This window comes from Oncorhynchus gorbuscha, linkage group LG07 (genome assembly GCF_021184085.1).
Source record: "Oncorhynchus gorbuscha isolate QuinsamMale2020 ecotype Even-year linkage group LG07, OgorEven_v1.0, whole genome shotgun sequence".
Taxonomy (NCBI): domain Eukaryota; kingdom Metazoa; phylum Chordata; class Actinopteri; order Salmoniformes; family Salmonidae; genus Oncorhynchus; species Oncorhynchus gorbuscha.
Window position 1 is genome coordinate 68,875,010 of NC_060179.1, and position 19,863 is coordinate 68,894,872.

The 19,863-nt window shown below is 41.4% G+C and overlaps 1 protein-coding gene and 1 long non-coding RNA gene across 3 annotated transcripts; one reads left to right on the top strand and one right to left on the bottom strand.

Moving 5' to 3' along the window:
• Positions 1–249: 249 nt before the first annotated feature.
• On the bottom strand, positions 250–2,011 carry LOC124040291. 2 transcript variants are annotated; one of them, XR_006839698.1, is made up of 3 exons: positions 1,686–2,011; positions 1,085–1,199; positions 250–816 (listed from the first exon to the last, which is right to left on the bottom strand). It is a non-coding gene; the product is annotated as an uncharacterized LOC124040291 (long non-coding RNA). The 2 variants fall into 2 exon arrangements; XR_006839699.1 differs by lacking the exon at positions 1,686–2,011 and adding an exon at positions 1,538–1,679.
• A 2,025-nt stretch (positions 2,012–4,036) lies between these two features.
• Positions 4,037–7,812, top strand: LOC124039349 (homeobox protein SIX3). The gene is made up of 2 exons (XM_046355308.1): positions 4,037–4,870; positions 6,384–7,812. The coding sequence occupies exons 1-2, from the start codon at positions 4,179–4,181 to the stop codon at positions 6,574–6,576; spliced, it is 885 nt and encodes a 294-aa protein (XP_046211264.1). The 5' UTR covers positions 4,037–4,178; the 3' UTR covers positions 6,577–7,812.
• The last annotated feature ends 12,051 nt before the right edge of the window (positions 7,813–19,863 follow it).

Below are 19,863 nucleotides of genomic sequence, written 5' to 3' on the forward strand. Positions count from 1 at the left end.
ACGGAGCGCCCTCATTAACTGTCGCTAACAAGCCGTGCAAATACACTGATTGGACAGCTCCCGTATAACCCCGCAGACTTAGCAGGATGCCCACTTAATGAGACCACACAAAAAATAAAAGAAGAAGTTGGGAAAAACTCTTTACAGTCGAATAATGTAGGGTTTGGTGAAAGAGTTAGTGTAGTAGGTAGATAGGACTGGATTGTTCGGATGGTTCTAAACAAAAAATGTGTATGCACTGGGTTTAAATTCAGGAACTTTTATTTTTTTTTAGAAAATAAGCAGATTTCTAGACTTTTACCAAAAACAAATCATCAGAAAACTATTGTCAAAAAAACAGTCGCCGGTCCTGCATGCGTAGGCCTAATCATCTCGTATAATCTTCATTCCCATTTTCTATTCTGCCCCTCTGGATCTCATTCTTGCTATCTTTAACAAACACTTAATTCCTCCCAAGACCATGTGCCAAGTCAATACTACCCCGGCTGTATCAATAGCCAATAAAGAACGTAGTATTGACAATAGCCAATTGTTATTTTCAGTCTATAAAGGTAGGCCACGTCTGATTACATTTACATTTACATTTAAGTCATTTAGTTCATCGTTGACAATAATCATCATAAGAATCATCAATAAGAAGAAATGCTCCAGTACAGCGCTATAAACCATGTTCGGACTCATAGCAAAGCAACGAGGGATGAAAGCCGGTGCTAAGCAAACACAGAGAAAGGGGTATTTGCGCCCCGTCCCGACAGCATCACACAGCTGCAGCAGCTCTTGCTGTGCAGGGCTTGGAGGACTGGCTGGTGCTCGTGGCTGCTCCATGAAGACAGATGCAAAAGCAGCAGACCAAATTTGATCAGATTCTTTCATATAATTTGACACTAAAATGACATGGCAATATACCTAATCAATCATTGTAATTTAAATGCTAATGTTTTTCATGCATTTAGCGACATTTTATAGCCTAAGACATTTGTGTGAGCTCGTCACTATTATCCAAAGCGTGCGTCTGGAGCAAATCCTGGGCTATTCTAATAGTCAACTTTAGAGGCAGAGCTCAGTGTGTGTCTAACGAACTTACAGGATCCGGAAAGGATTTCCCCTCTGCACTTGGACAAACGGATTCCTTCAAGAAATAATGCATACACGATAGTCCCGTCCCTTTAGTTCATCGTTGACAATCCCCCGTTTAAAACCTGATTTAAACAGGAGAGAATGAAGAAGGGGAAAGGAGGACGAAAAGAAGAATAGCAGGTGAAAGAAGCAGATGAGGAAAAAATAACAACTAGGCTGACTGATGGATAACGTAGTTTTGTGGTAAATATGACAAAATGTCACCCTAAAAGTTCTAATCCGTTCTATTCCGAGTTCAGTCAATAACATTTTAAGAAACTTTGTCGCTGTCCACATCAGCATGTGACCAAGACCCGTCATAAAAATATATCCATATTTCGACTATGCAGTGTCAAAATCGTCTATTGAAGTGTGTATAGTCTCAGAAGCTAAATAAATCAAAATATGAAAGTCAACGCACCCTCGCTGCATTATTTTCACTCATTATCCTGAAAATACCCCCAATATTACGCACGCATGTTGATCGAGGGTGGGTGTAGCAGGCTTTTTCTGTTCATCATTTGAGGAGCCGAGGCTAGGGAAGAAAATAAAAACGAATGCTTTCTTACCTTTTCAAAGAGTGCCTCTGTCTTTCCTCGGTTTCCCCTCTCACAATATGACGTAAGACCTTTGTTTATTTCCCCCCCTTGGAACATTGAAAAAAATATGTAGCCCAACTTCGAAATTTAGAGTTCAGAGTCAATGGGCGCAAAGAAATAAATCCCTGCTAACTAAACACGCCGAGTCAAGGTTCATTAATATTTGTTGCTGTCAGTTTAGTGTTATTTCTAACTCCTGCTTGCACTGTCAAGTCGGGGTTGTGCGGCAAATAAACAAAGATCGAGCTAATGTTTAGTCGGCATTGAGTAACTTGCCTCCCGCTGGTTATCGTTAAGAGAGGAGCATTAGAAGCTGGAGGATAAACAGACAATTAGGCCAGGTGAATAAACTTGTTTGGGGGTGTTAATTACGTGCTTAACGTAGACAAAAGCTATGTAAAAAAATTGATTTACCACTGGCTTTGCAAACCCATTCAGGTCTTACATTTCACCTAAGTGATTTCCGAATTGCCTGCGAGGGCTGCTTACAACTAGGCTCCATCTCCTTAAAAACATAGTTCCACGTAATACCTGGAACCCATGCATATACCTGGATCTACAAGCAGCTTTGAATATTCCGAGGACTTCCAGTTAAGCCCCCTCTTAATATTGGCCGAGCGAGAAGGGAGGGGGGTAGTTTTAACATGACTATAGCCAGCATGGAAATAACGCAGGTTACTTCCAGTCCAAGAAGCTTTCCAACCGGACCAATTCAAGTGCCACTTGGAATTACTTCTCCTGAGTTTCGTATGACAAGGGAGCAAACAGGTTTGATCCCAAAGACACAACCTGCCCAAACGCTTCCAACAAGATCATCACCCCACCCCTATAGTACACACACACCACACACACTACACACACACAGGCGAAAACAAAGCAAAGCTACCCATATGTCTAAATCTACATATGCAGCCACTGGAACAAAACTCACACTAATTGTAAAAATAAGTGAATATGATAAGATGAAAATGAATACGCAAATGTACATGCTACTTAGCCTTATTCTGGAACCGGTCGTGTAGGAAGATGCGGGGAAATGCAAACATCTGAGAAAGAGAAGGAAAAGTTTTGAATTTCTTAACGATTTAGAAAGACGGCTTAGGATAATTATCTCAGTTGTATTGAGGGTGGATTAGCCGACGTATATATGCTGTGTTTCACTACGTTTTATACATGCGCTTATACAATGTGAGCACTGTTCGCGACTGCAAACTCAAAACAGTTTTAACACCAACTAAGCCCTTTCTAAATATGAGGCAGTACAGTCGTTTTTTGTAATGAACCTGAAAACCACACCGCTACGGCTGCTGATGTGGGCTCTAAGCCGAATCCCGAGACAAATATGGATATTGATCATGCCTATCGTTTGTGAAAATGAAAACAGGTTAATATGCCTAGTTTTCTGTAGGGTATATTGTGGCAGACTAAATATTCTCACCATAATGATATAAACTGATAAATGGTCGTCAAAACTACTAGGCCTATAGCGAAAGAGCTGCATCAAAGAAAATAACATTGGAAAAACGTTCTTAATTGAAATGGTCCGGTTGATCAGCATTTAATTATTACAATGCACCCCATCGATATTCATTTGACATGAAAACAATGTTTGGAAACACCCGCGCTGGGCAGTGGGCCAGGGTTGCACCGCTGCGTAATACCAGCCGAGGCCAAAATCGACTAGAGGGTGAGCCACTGCTCATTACACCCACACCAGCCCCGGTCTGCTGTCTCTTGAGCAAAGCTAGTGCCCAGACCCTGTCACGAAAATATTGACATATAGCATTTCCCGATTCATCTCCGGAAGTAAAAGTCAGACAGACATATCAAACGGTAACAAATTGCCAATAATATGTTTCATTGGTTTAAGATATATATATGTTCTTACATATGTTGCGCAATATAGCCTAGCCTATTGTGAGAAAACCCTACCCGATAATAATTGACTCTGTTATAAGCAAATTCTTTCAAAGGTGTATTCCGGTGTGTGTGTGTGTGTCCCCCCCCACCACCAAGCATCTCTACCCTACATATCTTCTTTAGCTTTAACGAGCCTCGTTAAGATCGCAATAATATTCCACCCACTAATTGCTCATTCCATTCAACAAATAGGCGAGCGTTGGCTTCTACTTCACGAGAGCCGTGCAGTGGGAGGGTGGTGTTGAGATTGGAGTTTGTGATAACCCCCTGTGCTTGCAACAGAAGTGGTGAAAGCCCTAGTCTACGTAGTGGCTAATGATTGGCACGCTTGACAGTGATTGGCAGGGCTGCCATGACAACCTCACAACGACACCAAGAAGACCAATAGAAAAGCGAAACAAAATGTTTCAATGCTACACTCACGGTGGATTTAGGGGGAGATATTATGAGGCTGGTGTCATTATAGGCGATAGCTATTGAATCATACAATCTTTACTCGTCGTTCTTTTTCTTGATAATTTTCTTTCTCTCTCAGGTCATTCCATGGTTTTCAGATCCCCTTTAGAGCTTTATCCCTCCCATTTCTTCCTGCCAAACTTCGCTGAGCGCCCTGTGCTCTTGGCGAGCAGCACTCCCAGCACCAGGTCTCCAGAAGACTTGTCAATGTTTGCGCTACCGACCCTCAACTTCTCTCCGGAGCAAGTGGCGAGCGTCTGCGAGACGCTGGAGGAAACCGGAGACATTGAACGGCTGGGACGATTCCTGTGGTCCCTGCCGGTGGCACCCGGAGCATGCGAACAGATCAACAAGCATGAGTCGATCCTGCGAGCTCGCGCAGTGGTTGCTTTCCACACGGGGAATTTCCGAGACCTGTACCACATCTTGGAGAACCACAAGTTTACCAAAGACTCCCACGGCAAACTGCAGGCCATGTGGCTGGAGGCACACTACCAGGAGGCCGAAAAGCTGCGCGGTCGCCCCTTAGGACCGGTTGACAAGTACAGGGTACGGAAGAAGTTCCCCCTGCCCAGGACCATCTGGGACGGCGAGCAGAAGACGCACTGTTTCAAAGAGAGGACGCGCGGTCTGTTAAGGGAGTGGTACCTCCAGGACCCATATCCAAATCCCAGCAAGAAAAGGGAACTGGCACAAGCCACTGGACTCACTCCTACACAGGTCGGAAATTGGTTTAAAAACCGGAGGCAACGAGACAGAGCCGCCGCAGCAAAAAACAGGTCAGTACGCTGTTCATTTGTCATAGCATATGCTACATAGCACCAAATAGGCTACAATAATTCCTTTAATCGAAATGCAAATATACCATGTAAATGTTCAACTTCATCGTAACAATAAACAAGGTTATAGAGGGGTTACAAATGAGCAAGTTTGGTGTATAGTTAGGGGTGGGGAGGGAGCACGACGACATTTTACTTTTTGATCTCATAGGCCTATGCAATCATTACCTAAAGAAAAATATAACTATTATTGTTTTCCAAAATAATCCCCAAAATAGTATACTGCGTAAAACATTTTCGTGCGTAAAGCTAAGCTTGTAGGCTTCAGGCTACGCTGGTATGCCAGTATCCCTGATAAGCAAACTGAAAACACCAAAGTATGCGTTAGGTAACAAAACAGGAAATACACACAAAGAAAATCATCAACAATGTACATTTGAATTTGTCCTATATTCCAGACAATAACGCAAATAATTATTGATGAAGTCTGTTAAACTTTGAATACAGCATATTATGATGATACTACAACAGTGCACGTTTTCGATTATCATCTTGTATCCCAAAGAGAGTGTTGTTATCTTCAACAAGTGAACGTTTTTGTCTGGAAACATCACATACACTGCAGGGGTGGTATAGATATGGATCCCAAACAGGAAACAAAACACCTACGATCAAATACTGTAGGTTATTGGTTACTTGTTTAATCAAAATAATATTATGTGCCTATATATTCAAAGGTTGCACCTGTAAAATTACACTGTAGACTAAGATAGGCCTACAACCAAATGCTAATGTTAAAACACACAAAAAGATGGGGTAGTTTTGCTATATTAATATGAGTTCAGTTACCAATTTTACATTTTTATTCGTGGTGCTTTTTACACATAAGAAACGCATACATTAGGCTATAGACGTTTGGAAATGATTGATGCATAACACTCTTGATATAAATCAACATAAACATAAATACAAAATAAATATTCTACAATTATGGCCTGTTTTCGATTCACAGTGTGTAGCCTATTATTTATTTGCAATGCAATAATTTATTACAAATTGGTGAACTGAACAAGCCAACTGAATAAAAACAGTTGGTGGTAAAAACAGCTATATTTCTTCATCTGCATTTTCTCAGTGATAAAAGAGTACATCATGGATGAATTAATTTAGTAAATCAAAACAAATCGTAAAAATTAATCAATCTTTCATTCATTTGGATAGGCCTGGGTATGACAAAATCTACGATAAAAGACAGCTCTCAAACTACATTGGCCATGATATAAGTCGCTAACAACACGCCTGTTACTTTAACATAGACTGTTATATTTCTCCCACATTTAGTATTTGTATCTGTTTTGCTTTAGCCAATTCTTACCCCCATTATGTGTAGGCTACAGAGCTGCATTTGTTAAAGGCTTGTCAGCGAATGAATGACAAGCAGGCTGAACGCTATTTTGCGGAGCAACACTGTGTTTAATTGCTATATTATTTTCCCTTTCTTTTATTTCTCCAGGCTTCAGCACCAGGGAATAGGACAGAACGGTATGCGGTCCCTTTCAGAATCCGGGTGCACTCCACGCAGCTCGGCGGAATCGCCGTCGACCGCGGCCAGTCCTACTACCAGCATCTCCAGTATGACAGAGCGAGTTGATACTGGAACGTCCATTCTTTCAGTAACCTCCAGTGACTCCGAGTGTGACGTATGATATAAAAAAGAGAAATATTTACAGGAAATATGGACCTGAAAAAAAAAACTATGAAATATCGGGATGAAAAAAGGACCAATTGATTTAAATATTTAAAAAAATATAAAAGCACGTCTTTTTTAAGCGCTTTCAATGGACCCACCAAGCCTTCCCCTACCCCTCACCACTACCTGCATGATGTTTTTTGGTATCTGGGGAACATACCCTGTTCAATATTTCTACAAGGATAATCGAGAAGAGGGAATTACCAGAGGGTGTTTATCGCCTTTTCATCTCTGTTTTAGTCCAAGTGATGATGCCGCTCAGCCAAGATGCAATCCTGTTTTACTTTTATGTTCATCAGACAATCATTTACGTCGTAAGCACCTTTTTACTATACACTTCTGTCACTGCCTGTGTGGGGTAGGCCTACATGGTCAAATGTGGAACCCAATCGTTATGACTGTATCAGATTTTTATTTTTATTTTAAGATTTTATATTGAATTATGTATATCTCAAATAATGCCATCATTCTCCCGCGGTCTGTAATATCCTATATGTGTAGATATGCTTGTATATAATATTGCTCTCCCATCTCCATCCTCTTTTCTATCCCTGTTCTTGACTTGGTGTTCCTATACATAAAATATTTGTCAAAACGTAAAAAAAGTGCTCTAGGCGTTTCTTTTGTTTGTTTGTTTTGATAGACTACCTAACATGGGATAATGACGCTATATAAACGTGTTATCGGTCACATTTATGCAAAGGTATATAATATAAACATTGGAATACTCTTCAACAATTCAAGTCCTATACTTCCCCGTGCATCACCTAAAGCGCTTATTATTCAATGTTCATTTCTTGCGTGTTTATGTTAATGTACATTTCTAAATCAAATACAGTATTCCATTTTCTTATATATTCTGCATTAAGTCTCTCTTTTAAGTGAGTGTTCATTATCCACCATCAAGCGTTTATGAGCATCTAGGCCTATGTTGAGAAGTGGTTATGTTATGCTCATGCAAGCATAATGATTCTGATACACATGCTGTGGTCCTTTTATGAAACTACACATAGGTTGTAGCCTACGATGTTAAAAAAAGTATTTTTTCCCTAAATATATGCATGTGTTATGGTAAATGTCAACGTCATAGTCTCTTAAACGAGAGTCCAGTTTCTCCTTTTGTTTATGGTTGCCAGTGAATACAGAAATTAAGTAAACGCGCCATTAAATGGACTAATCATGGTGGACTCCTCCCCTGCCTCAATCTCTCATTGTGGTTCGGTGAAAGAGCCTTTCTTCACCCAGGGATGAGCATTCCCTACAGAAAAGCTTTCCCTAGGCGATTTATCCTAAAATCAAAACCAATCGTAATAACCCTTATACTTACAAGGGAACTGAAAATAATTATTATGGTAGATTAGTATTGTTCCTCGACAGAGTTCCCGTTCTCTAAACCCTTACCAACATGTTTTATAGCTGTGAAAAATAAACGGTATAGTTTCAATGTAACTGTGAGGACAGGACGTCTCCTTTGAAAGGAGAAAAAAGTAGGCCAGGGAGGCTACAACTGTTTTACTCTGGGTTCAGGGAGGCTACAACTTTTTACTCTGGGTTCAGGGAGGCTACAACTGTTTTACTCTGGGTTCAGGGAGGCTACAACTTTTTACTCTGGGTTCAGGGAGGCTACAACTTTTTACTCTGGGTTCAGGGAAGCTACAACTGTTTTACTCTGGGTTCAGGGAGGCTACAACTGTTTTACTCTGGGTTCAGGGAGGCTACAACTGTTTTACTCTGGGCTCAGGGAGGCTACAACTGTTTTACTCTGGGTTCAGGGAAGCTACAACTTTTTACTCTGGGTTCAGGGAGGCTACAACTGTTTTACTCTGGGTTCAGGGACTGTTTTACTCTGGGTTCAGGGAGGCTACAACTGTTTTACTCTGGGTTCAGGGAGGCTACAACTGTTTTACTCTGGGCTCAGGGAGGCTACAACTGTTTTACTCTGGGTTCAGGGAGGCTACAACTGTTTTACTCTGGGTTCAGGGAAGCTACAACTGTTTTACTCTGGGTTCAGGGAGGCTACAACTGTTTTACTCTGGGTTCAGGGAGGCTACAACTGTTTTACTCTGGGTTCAGGGAGGCTACAACTGTTTTACTCTGGGTTCAGGGAGGCTACAACTGTTTTACTCTGGGTTCAGGGAGGCTACAACTGTTTTACTCTGGGTTCAGGGAGGCTACAACTGTTTTACTCTGGGTTCAGGGAGGCTACAACTGTTTTACTCTGGGTTCAGGGAGGCTACAACTGTTTTACTCTGGGTTCAGGGAAGCTACAACTTTTTACTCTGGGTTCAGGGAGGCTACAACTTTTTACTCTATGTTGGTGGAATAATAACTAACTGCTCAATTCAACAGTTAAACATCATTAACTTTTAAGACACACAACAGAATGCGTGTACATGCAGTGTATCAATTCTATTGGCATTGACATATGTCGTTGACACTCGGGATATCTTAATGAGATGCAATCCAAAAACAAAGTCTAGGAAACATCTTTTGAACATGCCTTGAAAGTGTTGATCATTACACTTAGTCCAACCAAAGGAGCTAAAGGACATTGACCTAAAGTGAAACGCATAAACGAACATGCTGACAAAGGAATACATTCCGCGGCCAAGATCCTCATTGCTTTGACATCGGAATGTCCGTAGACAAAAATATGGGCATTTTTTTCGACAATATCCCAACCCAGAATTTTCACATGGCAACAACTTAAACTAACTGCAAAATTCAACAATAACCCACTTGTAAAACAATGTTACTCGCTTACTTAACTCGGCAACTGTGTGTGTTTCTTTCCTTCTCACCTTTATTTAACCAGGTAGGACAGTTGAGAACAAGTTCTCATTAACAACTGCGACCTGGCCAAGGTAAAGCAAAACACATTAACAAACGTACTGTCAATAACACAATAGAAAACAATAGAAATATCTATGTACAGTGTGTGCAAATGTGTGTGTGTGTGTGTGTGTGTGTGTGTGTGTGTGTGTGTGTGTGTGTGTGTGTGTGTGTGTGTGTGTGTGTGTGTGTGTGTGTGTGTGTGTGTGTGTGTGTGTGTGTGTGTGTGTGTGTGTGTGTGTGTGTGTGTGTGTGTGTGTGTGTGTGTTACTGAGAAGCTGTCTCCATTTGATGGGCAAGAATGCAAGGTCTCCTAAAAATGAGAAACGAGCATAATTCGAATTTTACGCATAGGCTTAACCCCTTTAATGTAAAGTTCTCAATATCTTATTCGGTCTTATTCATAAGTCACTACATCAGTTTTCACTAAGGCTACCTAGGCAACCTAGGCTACTCATATAGTTTTTCTCGTCGTGAGATGAATAGGAAAACAACCACTAAACAAACACTAAACATAGCCTAGTGCAATATCGATTTAAAAAAATAACTTGGCCTTAATGCAAACTAGGTGCAGGAAAACAAATATGAACTGATTAGAGTGCACTCGTTGGGAGTTGTGGTTGTGGTAAATCTGCATTTAAGCCCGTTTTAACTGGTAAATCCATCTGCAGGAGAAAGATAGGGCCTATCACCCGCACCGGGCAGTGGAAACCATAGCTGATCTGTATCACCGCAGCAGACCCTCTCAGACCACATTAGTTTATTGGCGACGACAAGTCCCAGCCATGATTAAGATTACATTAATCGGAAACTGAAGAGCATTTTTATCAATAAAAAGGATATGGGGGATTAACTATAACGCAGATGTCCGCTATAACAATCATAGTAGGCCTAGGATAGAGCCTCAATGAAAGTGATTTGCATATTTTCCGATACTTAAAGCCGGAGCCGATACGATTTGTAAAGATAATTTAAACGGAAGTTAAATAAACTGTATGTATTATTTCTAAATGTAATCAACAAATAAAACTTTGTAGTAGTATCTTAACTAAGAATAACTTTAAACAAATAGCTTATGTATTAAAACAAATGTAAATGTACATTTTGCAGGTGGTTGACATTTTGCAGATGGCATTATAGGCCTATATATAACATAGGACATATATTACCTCTAACTATTAAGTAGACGAGGTCTTTTGTTTCATCAGGGATCATTACTGGTGCAGCGTTTTGTTCGTGATCTGTCAAGTCATATATCATGAGACAAAATAACTTTGCCAGGAGTAGTCGCCGTCTCTGATACTCACATCGAAATACGTACAGAAAGTAAACGAGAATGTGAGAAGAGCGCAGCAACAATGGACGGGCATGTTTTTCTTCTTCACTCCATATCTGTGCCTGGTCTATAGTGCGTGCGTCAAACAAACAGAATAATGGATTATTTGTTCTATTCCCATAACCTTGCGAGCGAGGCAGCCCACAACTATTTGGCCATGGTCCGCAGTGAGAAAGGCTTGCACTGCCCCGTTTTTTCTCTGATTTCATCGGTTAACTGAACACAACTTTTCTATTCGTGTGTATTCATGCAGCTCTCAAAGAGCGGCAGTTCCCTCTGACCCGGATTCTGCGCGTGCAGCAGTGGCGCAGCCTCACAGTGCACAGTGCAGGCGTTCTTGTCAGGACCGGGTCTTTTGGTTTAAATTAAGCAGGCCTTGAAAAAGGTAAAACTTCGGACAAACAGTTAGTAGACTATATTCTTATTGTTGGAGAAAGCTACCGGCCTACTGCACCATACTAACATCATTTTAGAGAGGTAACTAATTGACAGGATTTTATTTTTTACAATTTAGGGTGTAGGTCTATTCAATTGCAATTTGGAAACTACAGCTGGATATATCATTTTTTATTTGAGGAATTCCAGGCATATGTTGGATTTCAAAGGATCATATGAGAAAAGGTAGGAAGGCGGACGGACTATAGGCTTGCAAAAAAATGTGTGTGCGTGTGTGTTTAGTAAGAGAGAGAGAGAGAGAGAGGAATTTCCATGCAGTTCAAAACTAAAAAGGGAGCAGTCTATGACTTGTTCTCAGAATGCCACAAAGCACCTGTCTGATGTAGTCTCCATGGCATGCAGGGCCCGTGATAAACATTCTTCCCTCTCTAAAACTACTGGGATTTAAAACTGTAATTCTATTAAATAGTAATTGAAGGGTCACGAGAAGCTATGATACAGGATCAGTGGTGTATAAGCCAACCGTTTGAACTTTAATTTGGAACCATAGGCAGATGGGATCATAGCTCCTCTGATGCTTACCGTTGTAAAACTGGTCAGCACAGGGGAAAATGGTTTAATGCCGATTAGTACCATTCCATAACCCCTTTTAAACAAGCACAACATGAAAGCAACCCAACTTTAGCTTGTTCATCCGAAACACACCTCTCTACTACTCAATGGAGGGTGTGGGGTGCTGGGCATAGCTCTGATCTCGCGCCTTCTGCACACTGGGCAGACAGACCCATGAGCAGCTTAAATACCGCGAGCACCTGTGTTTTCAACAGCTATTCTCATGCCATGGTAGATGGGATTAAAAATGAAATAGTTCATTCTATTTATATGGTTCTATTTCTAAGGGCATTGCTGTATGCACTATAAATAGAAAACACAAACACATGGAGAGAAATAGGACTATAACATTAGTTTGTGAAAACCTGTGCACAATACGATTTTCATAGTTTAGTATGATTCATTATTTGATCTTTAAAGAATTTCATTTTTTTCAAGATAACTAAACACATGAATAAACTTTTATCAAAAGATAAAATATCTTACACACATTTACACATCCGCATGTGCCATCGACTTGCTTATTAGCCTCTTGATTAGTACCATTTTTAAAATAGACACATTATTATTTCATAGCAGTTTGCTTAATGTCCCTCAGATTCAATCTTAGATCATCTGGCCTACGTTTTAAGACATTTTTTTTATTTGAAACGAAATAACCGCTTTCAATTGATATTAAGGATATAATGCTACCCCAAACTACTCCATATTTCCAATTATTTTGACATAGTGGCGTAGTCCTGTAAAATAAATTGCGATGAAAATGAAGCATTAGCACGATCGTACCAGATGCATCGTTATTTACGAGGCACACTTTTAAGAGCGTTTCCCAAACAAGCACGTAGTGAGAAAGTGCGTCGTTAATGTGTCGATATTGATAGATGGGATTGAAATAAAAGCAAGTTCCACTTAAATATTTAACATCATAATTCTTGCACAATACTGACGACGTTTCAGCTCCTAGAGAGATATTACCACCTATGGCTGCACATATTGAGTCCCGTTTATTATGATAACCCAATAATAATGCACTAAATCACAGATTGGGCACATCTTGTCACACATCATGAAACATATTGAGGCACAAATTACAAACAGTAGCCTAGTGGCAAAATAAAACTTAATATGATTTCAATAGAATTTAAATATAGGCCTCTAGGCCCATGTAGCCTATTTATCTTTTAATGCAATCATCTCGGTTTTCATCCGAAGCATCGTTTTGTCCTTCACTTGTTTGTAGCATATGCAAATACTTGGTAACTTTGTACCTATGCGTAGTGAACTTAGTTCTGAAGTTATCAGCGGTCAGACAGATACCTAGCATAACATCTTTATTCTATGTTTATTGGAGATCTTCAGTGAATAAAGTGACGCTGAAGGGCGAAAAACATCTAACGATGCACTTTGGCTGAATGTTTTTAAGAGCAACATTACTAACAAAGGCTCTGGGAAACAGATCGGCTACTAAAGATAGGCCTATATCATAAAATGGTTCTGACGATGATCTTAACGCTACGAAGGATCTGGGAAACGAGGCCCAGTCTAGTTTCAGAAGCAAGAAATGTCCACTTCATTAATATAGATATTGTCAGGAGGATGTGAATTGGTAAAACATATAGAAGTAAACTGAGCAGAGAAAGAGAGAGGAAGAAAGAGAGAGAGATTGATGAAGTTTGGTCTCATATCTCATATCTCCTGACAGGATGCTGAAGTCGTCCCCTGGCTCCGCGTGCTCAATTAGCGCCGCTGCTTGCGGAGCCCTGCTGCGCCGGAGAGGTCAGCACGGAGCCACCAGTCTCCCGCGCCTCCTACGGCGACTCTGCCCAACAATCATGAAACCGTTTAGAAATTGACTCATTTTGTAAATAATCTTTTGACTTCCCAACAAAGACATCATTCGAGAGGGGTTTATTAGCAAGAAACCATTTACACGAATGTCATGTAAGCTGGAATTTGGCGATTTGGTGACATCTCCCTTATGAATTGGCGATTGTTCCATGGTCTGTCAGTGAACGTTCGGCTCTATTGTTTGACCAGAGGGAGAGTTCTAGGCGAAACGAGTCCCTTCACTAGCAGTAGCATTGAAAGGACCGGATGGACTCGGCCACACACCCAAACCTGCTCAGCCGAGGACGAATAACGAGCGACAGATTGGCCGCCAGTTGAAGCCAGTAAACACCTTTTCATCCTCTCTTCGTCTATCCTCGGGATTTGACACCTACTGACCATTTCTGAACTGGCTTAGAAATGGCAATGAATGGAAGGAACAACGCAACAAGTCTGTAGCCTACGTCCACGTGTAAAAACAGCTAAAAACACAGAATTACATATATCTTCTAAAAAATACTTTTTATTTATTATAAATATGTCCGGATAAATAAAAAAACCTTGTCATTTTTTTAGGCCAAATGGTTCAAATTGTATGTTATAAACGTTCACAAAACATTTATGAAACACCTTGTATTATTTTAAACAAACACATTTTGGAACTATTCGTCTCCAACTATGACTATCATAGACATATTAGTGTACATTGTATTTGTTGTTTTCACCTAACACATCCTATCATATTATATTTGTTGGCATTGATAACATACAACTACAGTTAGGCTATATATATTTAGAAATATTTAGTGTTTTGGTTCAAATAGCCTAGGTCAACAGGTAGGACACAACGAATTACCACCAATAACCACTGCCTATAAATTATCTGAATGGAATGAAGCTAAATAAAGACCGACAGCAAGATTTCATAATTTGAAATGAATCAGTACATGTTTTTAGAGAGATTCATGTTACTAAAAATAACGTTCTTATCCAAGGGACTTCCAACAAAAATATGACTGTCAGGGCACATTTGAGAATTATTCAAATAAAGCAAAATCATTTTTAGTTTATGTAAATATGTGGAGCACACCTATAGTGTCATAAGCAGTCTATAAACCCAGCCTGCATTTAACAAAAGGTTGGAGATTGACTCGAGCCTGGTTGCCCTTATCAATTTAACCTCCGTTTAGCCCAGTAGAATGGATTACCCACGGATCTGAGCTCGGGCTCACAAACAACCCCTGACAGTGTCGATTCCGAGCACAGCGTTTCTGCACAAAGCCATGTGCATTGACACAAGTTCAACCTGCCACCATTACACGTGCTGTTACTGCCATCTACCGGAATTTGCTTGAAGTAAAAAATAACAGAGATGTGAAATAGGCCTACAAGATACTGACTCACTGTTGGTTGCAAGATGGATAACAGGCATCGAAATATTTATAACTGCGTGGGCTATCCAAATGTCGTCATCGTTGAAGAATAAGCCGATTTGAGGTCAGCACACATCTAGTTGATTTTAGTTTTAGGACTGGTTTCCTGGACACAGATTAAGCCTAGTGTTGGAATAAAAAGCATGCTCAATGGAGAATCTCAATTGAAATAGCTTTTTAGTCCAGCACTACACTTAAACTGTGTCCGGAAAACCAGCCCTTAGTGTTAGGGACAAAAGTAGCCATTTACATTACATTTAAGTCATTTAGCAGACGCTCTTATCCAGAGCGACTTACAAATTGGTGCGTTCACCTTATGACATCCAGTGGAGCAGCCACTTTACAATAGTGCATCTAAATCTTTTAAGGGGGGGGGTGAGAAGGATTACTTTATCCTATCCTAGGTATTCCTTAAAGAGGTGGGGTTTCAGGTGTCTCCGGAAGGTGGTGATTGACTCCGCTGTCCTGGCGTCGTGAGGGAGTTTGTTCCACCATTGGGGGGCCAGAGCAGTGAACAGTTTTGACTGGGCTGAGCGGGAACTGTACTTCCTCAGTGGTAGGGAGTCGAGCAGGCCAGAGGTGGATGAACGCAGTGCCCTTGTTTGGGTGTAGGGCAAGCACCATGGTCTTGTAGCGGATGCGAGCTTCAACTGGAAGCCAGTGGAGAGAGCGGAGGAGCGGGGTGACGTGAGAGAACTTGGGAAGGTTGAACACCAGACGGGCTGCGGCGTTCTGGATGAGTTGTAGGGGTTTAATGGCACAGGCAGGGAGCCAAGCCAACAGCGAGTTGCAGTAATTCAGACGGGAGATGACAAGTGCCTGGATTAGGACCTGCGCTGCTTCCTGTGTGAGGCAGGGTCGTACTCTGCGGATGTTGTAGAGCATGAACCTACAGGAACGGGCCACCGCCTTGATGTTAGTTGAGAACGACAGGGTGTTGTCCAGGATCACGCCAAGGTTCTTAGCGCTCTGGGAGGAGGACACAATGGAGTTGTCAACCGTGATGGCGAGATCATGGAACGGGCAGTCCTTCCCCAGGAGGAAGAGCAGCTCCGTCTTGCCGAGGTTCAGCTTGAGGTGGTGATCCGTCATCCACACTGATATGTCTGCCAGGCATGCAGAGATGCGATTCGCCACCTGGTCATCAGAAGGGGGAAAGGAGAAGATTAATTGTGTGTCGTCTGCATAGCAATGATAGGAGAGACCATGTGAGGTTATGACAGAGCCAAGTGACTTGGTGTATAGCGAGAATAGGAGAGGGCCTAGAACAGAGCCCTGGGGGACACCAGTGGTGAGAGCGCGTGGTGAAGAGACAGATTCTCGCCACGCCACCTGGTAGGAGCGACCTGTCAGGTAGGACGCAATCCAAGCGTGGGCCGCGCCGGAGATGCCCAACTCGGAGAGGGTGGAGAGGAGGATCTGATGGTTCACAGTATCGAAGGCAGCCGATAGGTCTAGAAGGATGAGAGCAGAGGAGAGAGAGTTAGCTTTAGCAGTGCGGAGCGCCTCCGTGATACAGAGAAGAGCAGTCTCAGTTGAATGACTAGTCTTGAAACCTGACTGATTTGGATCAAGAAGATAATTCTGGGAGAGATAGCGAGGAGAGCTGGCCAAGGACGGCACGTTCAAGAGTTTTGGAGAGAAAAGAAAGAAGGGATACTGGTCTGTAGTTGTTGACATCGGAGGGATCGAGTGTAGGTTTTTATGTGTTGTATAGTTTTTGTGTATTTGGGGATGTCACTTCTTGCCACTGTGGGGCAGTAATGCATAAGGTTTTGGGTCAGGTCACATAGGTTAGGTTAGGTTAGGTTAAAAGGTAGACTCAGCGAGATGATGTAGATGAAAAAAGCAAACCGTAGTAATGGGTCAATTGTGGTTAAACTTCTACTCGGTTTTGGTCCCATAGCTACCACGCTGTAGCAGCGTGAAGCTTACCCGTGCACATGCGCTGATACTCAGTGTGACTGTGAGAGCAAAGTCTTGCATCATGCTCATCTCAGTGGGTGTGTTCAAGCACATCACCTTTGTCAAGTTGGTGATAACGCATTTGAAAGTGTGTTGCATTCTGGGGAACAAAATTGTCAGACTTCTGCCTACATGTCAACTTACCAAAATCATGTGATCGAAGGTCATGAAGTTTTCACTGCAGTCAACTGCAAGTTTGTGCAGTTGCTCTTCACCAACTTCCTCCTGCTGCCATGGTGGGAGGCTCTACTGTCAACCAATCATGAGGGTGTTTTTATTTGACCCACACAAACTTAAACACAGACATGACTGAAACAGGAACCAATTTGCTTGGATTTATGTGTACAGTGGATATATACAAATAAATGTGATATTTTAGGTTCTTTCTCACTAAGTGATTGTACAATGTACACACATTATATTATATTATGATTTCAGTTTGTGAGTGTGTGATATTGGGGTTAGAGACATGTTTTATAAACAATGGCAATACTGCCATGTTGATCTGAGCCTTGCTGTAGGAAAAACACATTAGTGTCCGACTTTCGACTGTTGCAGATGCACCTCCTTGACTTAACTTCTCCACTTTTATCTACAGTCGTTTGCTTTAGCCTTACCACTCAAACTCGCCCGAATGCTGCAGTGCTGCTTCTGGCAACTTCATCTAGCCGAGTCCACCTTTCAATTATAAACTTCATCTCAATTCAACCTGCAATCTAGAAAACCCATTAGATTTTCATTTTGGTTTCAGTTTTAGTTTACTATGACAACCTTGCTTGGCCCACTGTGACCAAAACAATCATGTTTAGAGGGGTGGGAGGGGGGGGGGGGTGGAGGCCCCCAGAGAGGTCATAAGCCATGGCAAAAACATTGAATTGCAGGAAGTTAGCTGTAAAACTTGTAAATGTTCTCTCAGCCTCATGGCAAAATGTGTAGAATAGCAAGAGGTTAGCTATAAAACTGCACATTTTTCTTACTGCCCCATGGCAATGTGTAGATTTGCAGGAAATTATACAGAACATAAATAGAAATGCAACATGCAACAATTTCAAATATTTAACTGAACTACAGTTTATTTAAGGAAATTAGTCAATTGAAATAAATTCATTAGGCCCTAATCTATGGATTCCACATGACTGGGAATACAGATATGCATCTGTTGGTGACAGAATGTTAAAAAAAGGTGCAGACATAGATGTGGACATAAACCAGTCAGTATCTGGTGTGATCATGCAGCACGATTCATCTCCTTCGCTTAGAGTTGATCAGGCTGTTGATTGTGGCCTGTGGAATGTTGTCCCACTCCTCTTCAATGGCTTTCTAAAGTTGCTGAATATTGTCAGAAACTGGAAAACGCTGTCATACACATCGATCCGAGCATCCCAAACATGCTCAATTGGTGACATGCCTGGTGAGAATGTAGGCCATGGAAGAAGGGGACATTTTCAGCTTCCAGGAACTGTGTACAGATCCTTGCGACATGGGGCTGCATATCATGCTGAAACATGAGGTGATGGCGGTGGACAAATGGCACGACAATGGGCCTCAGGATCTCAGCACGGTATCTTTGTGCATTCAAATTGCCATTGATAAAATGTGTTCATTGTCCATAGCATATGCCTGCCTATACCATAACCCCACCGCCACCATGGGGCATTCTGTTCACAACGTTAACATCAGTAAGCCGCTCGCCCACACGACGCCATACACGTGGTCTGCGGTTGGGAGGCAGGTTGCCAAATTCTCTAAAATTAATTTGGAGGCAGCTTTTGGTAAATAAATGAACATTTAGTTCTCTGGCAACAGCTCTGGTGGACATTCCTGCAGTCAGCATGACAATTGCACGCTCCCTCAAAACTTGAGACATCTATGGCATTGTGTTGTGTGAGAAAACTGCACATTTTACAGTGGGCTTTAGTGTCCCCAACAATTCGAATCAAATTCACATGCGCCGAATACAACAGGTGTAGTAGAAATGCTTTACTTATAAGCCCTTAAACAACAATGCAGCTTTAAGAAAAATAAGGGTTAAGAAAAGATTTACTAAATAAACTAAAGTACAAGGTGCACCAGTATAGTGATCATGCTTCTTAATCAGCTTCTTGATATGCCACACCTGTCAGGTGGATGGATTATCTTGGGAAAGGAGAAATGCTAACTAACAGGGATGTAAACAAATTTGTGCACCAAATTTGAGAGAAATAAGCTTTTTGTGCGTATGGAACATTTGGGGGATCTTTTATTTCAGCTCATATTTTTGTTCAGTGTAGCTTTAAAAATACAAAATTGTCTCAGCCTCATTGCAAAATGTGTTTAATGACATGAGATGAGCTATAAAACTGCACATTTTCCTATTTGCCCCATGGCAATGTGTGTAGAATTGCTGGAAATCAGCTTTACAAATGCAAAATTCACTCAGCCTCATTGCAAAATGTGTATAATAGCATGAGATTAGCTATAAAACTGTTTTTTTCTGCCCTATGGCAATGTGTGTAGAATTGCAGGAAATTGGCTTCAAAACACCATACTTTTCTCGCAGCCTCATGGCAAAATGTGTAAAATAGCATGAGATTATCTATAAAACTGCACATTTTTCTCTCTGCCCTATGGCAATATGTGTAGAATTGCTTAGGCCTACCGTCTGGCCCGTTTCGCTGCAGCTTCTCGTGCTTCAGTTAATGCTCAGCACCATGGGGACAGCCGCCGAACAAGCTCGCGCATGAATGTTTTATCATATGAAAGTCAAATGATGTTGGAACACTGAACTGGATTTCCATTTGAGATAGATCAAGGATTCAGTCGGCAGCGAGTGTAATGGAATCTCGGCTCCCTAGTTAATTTT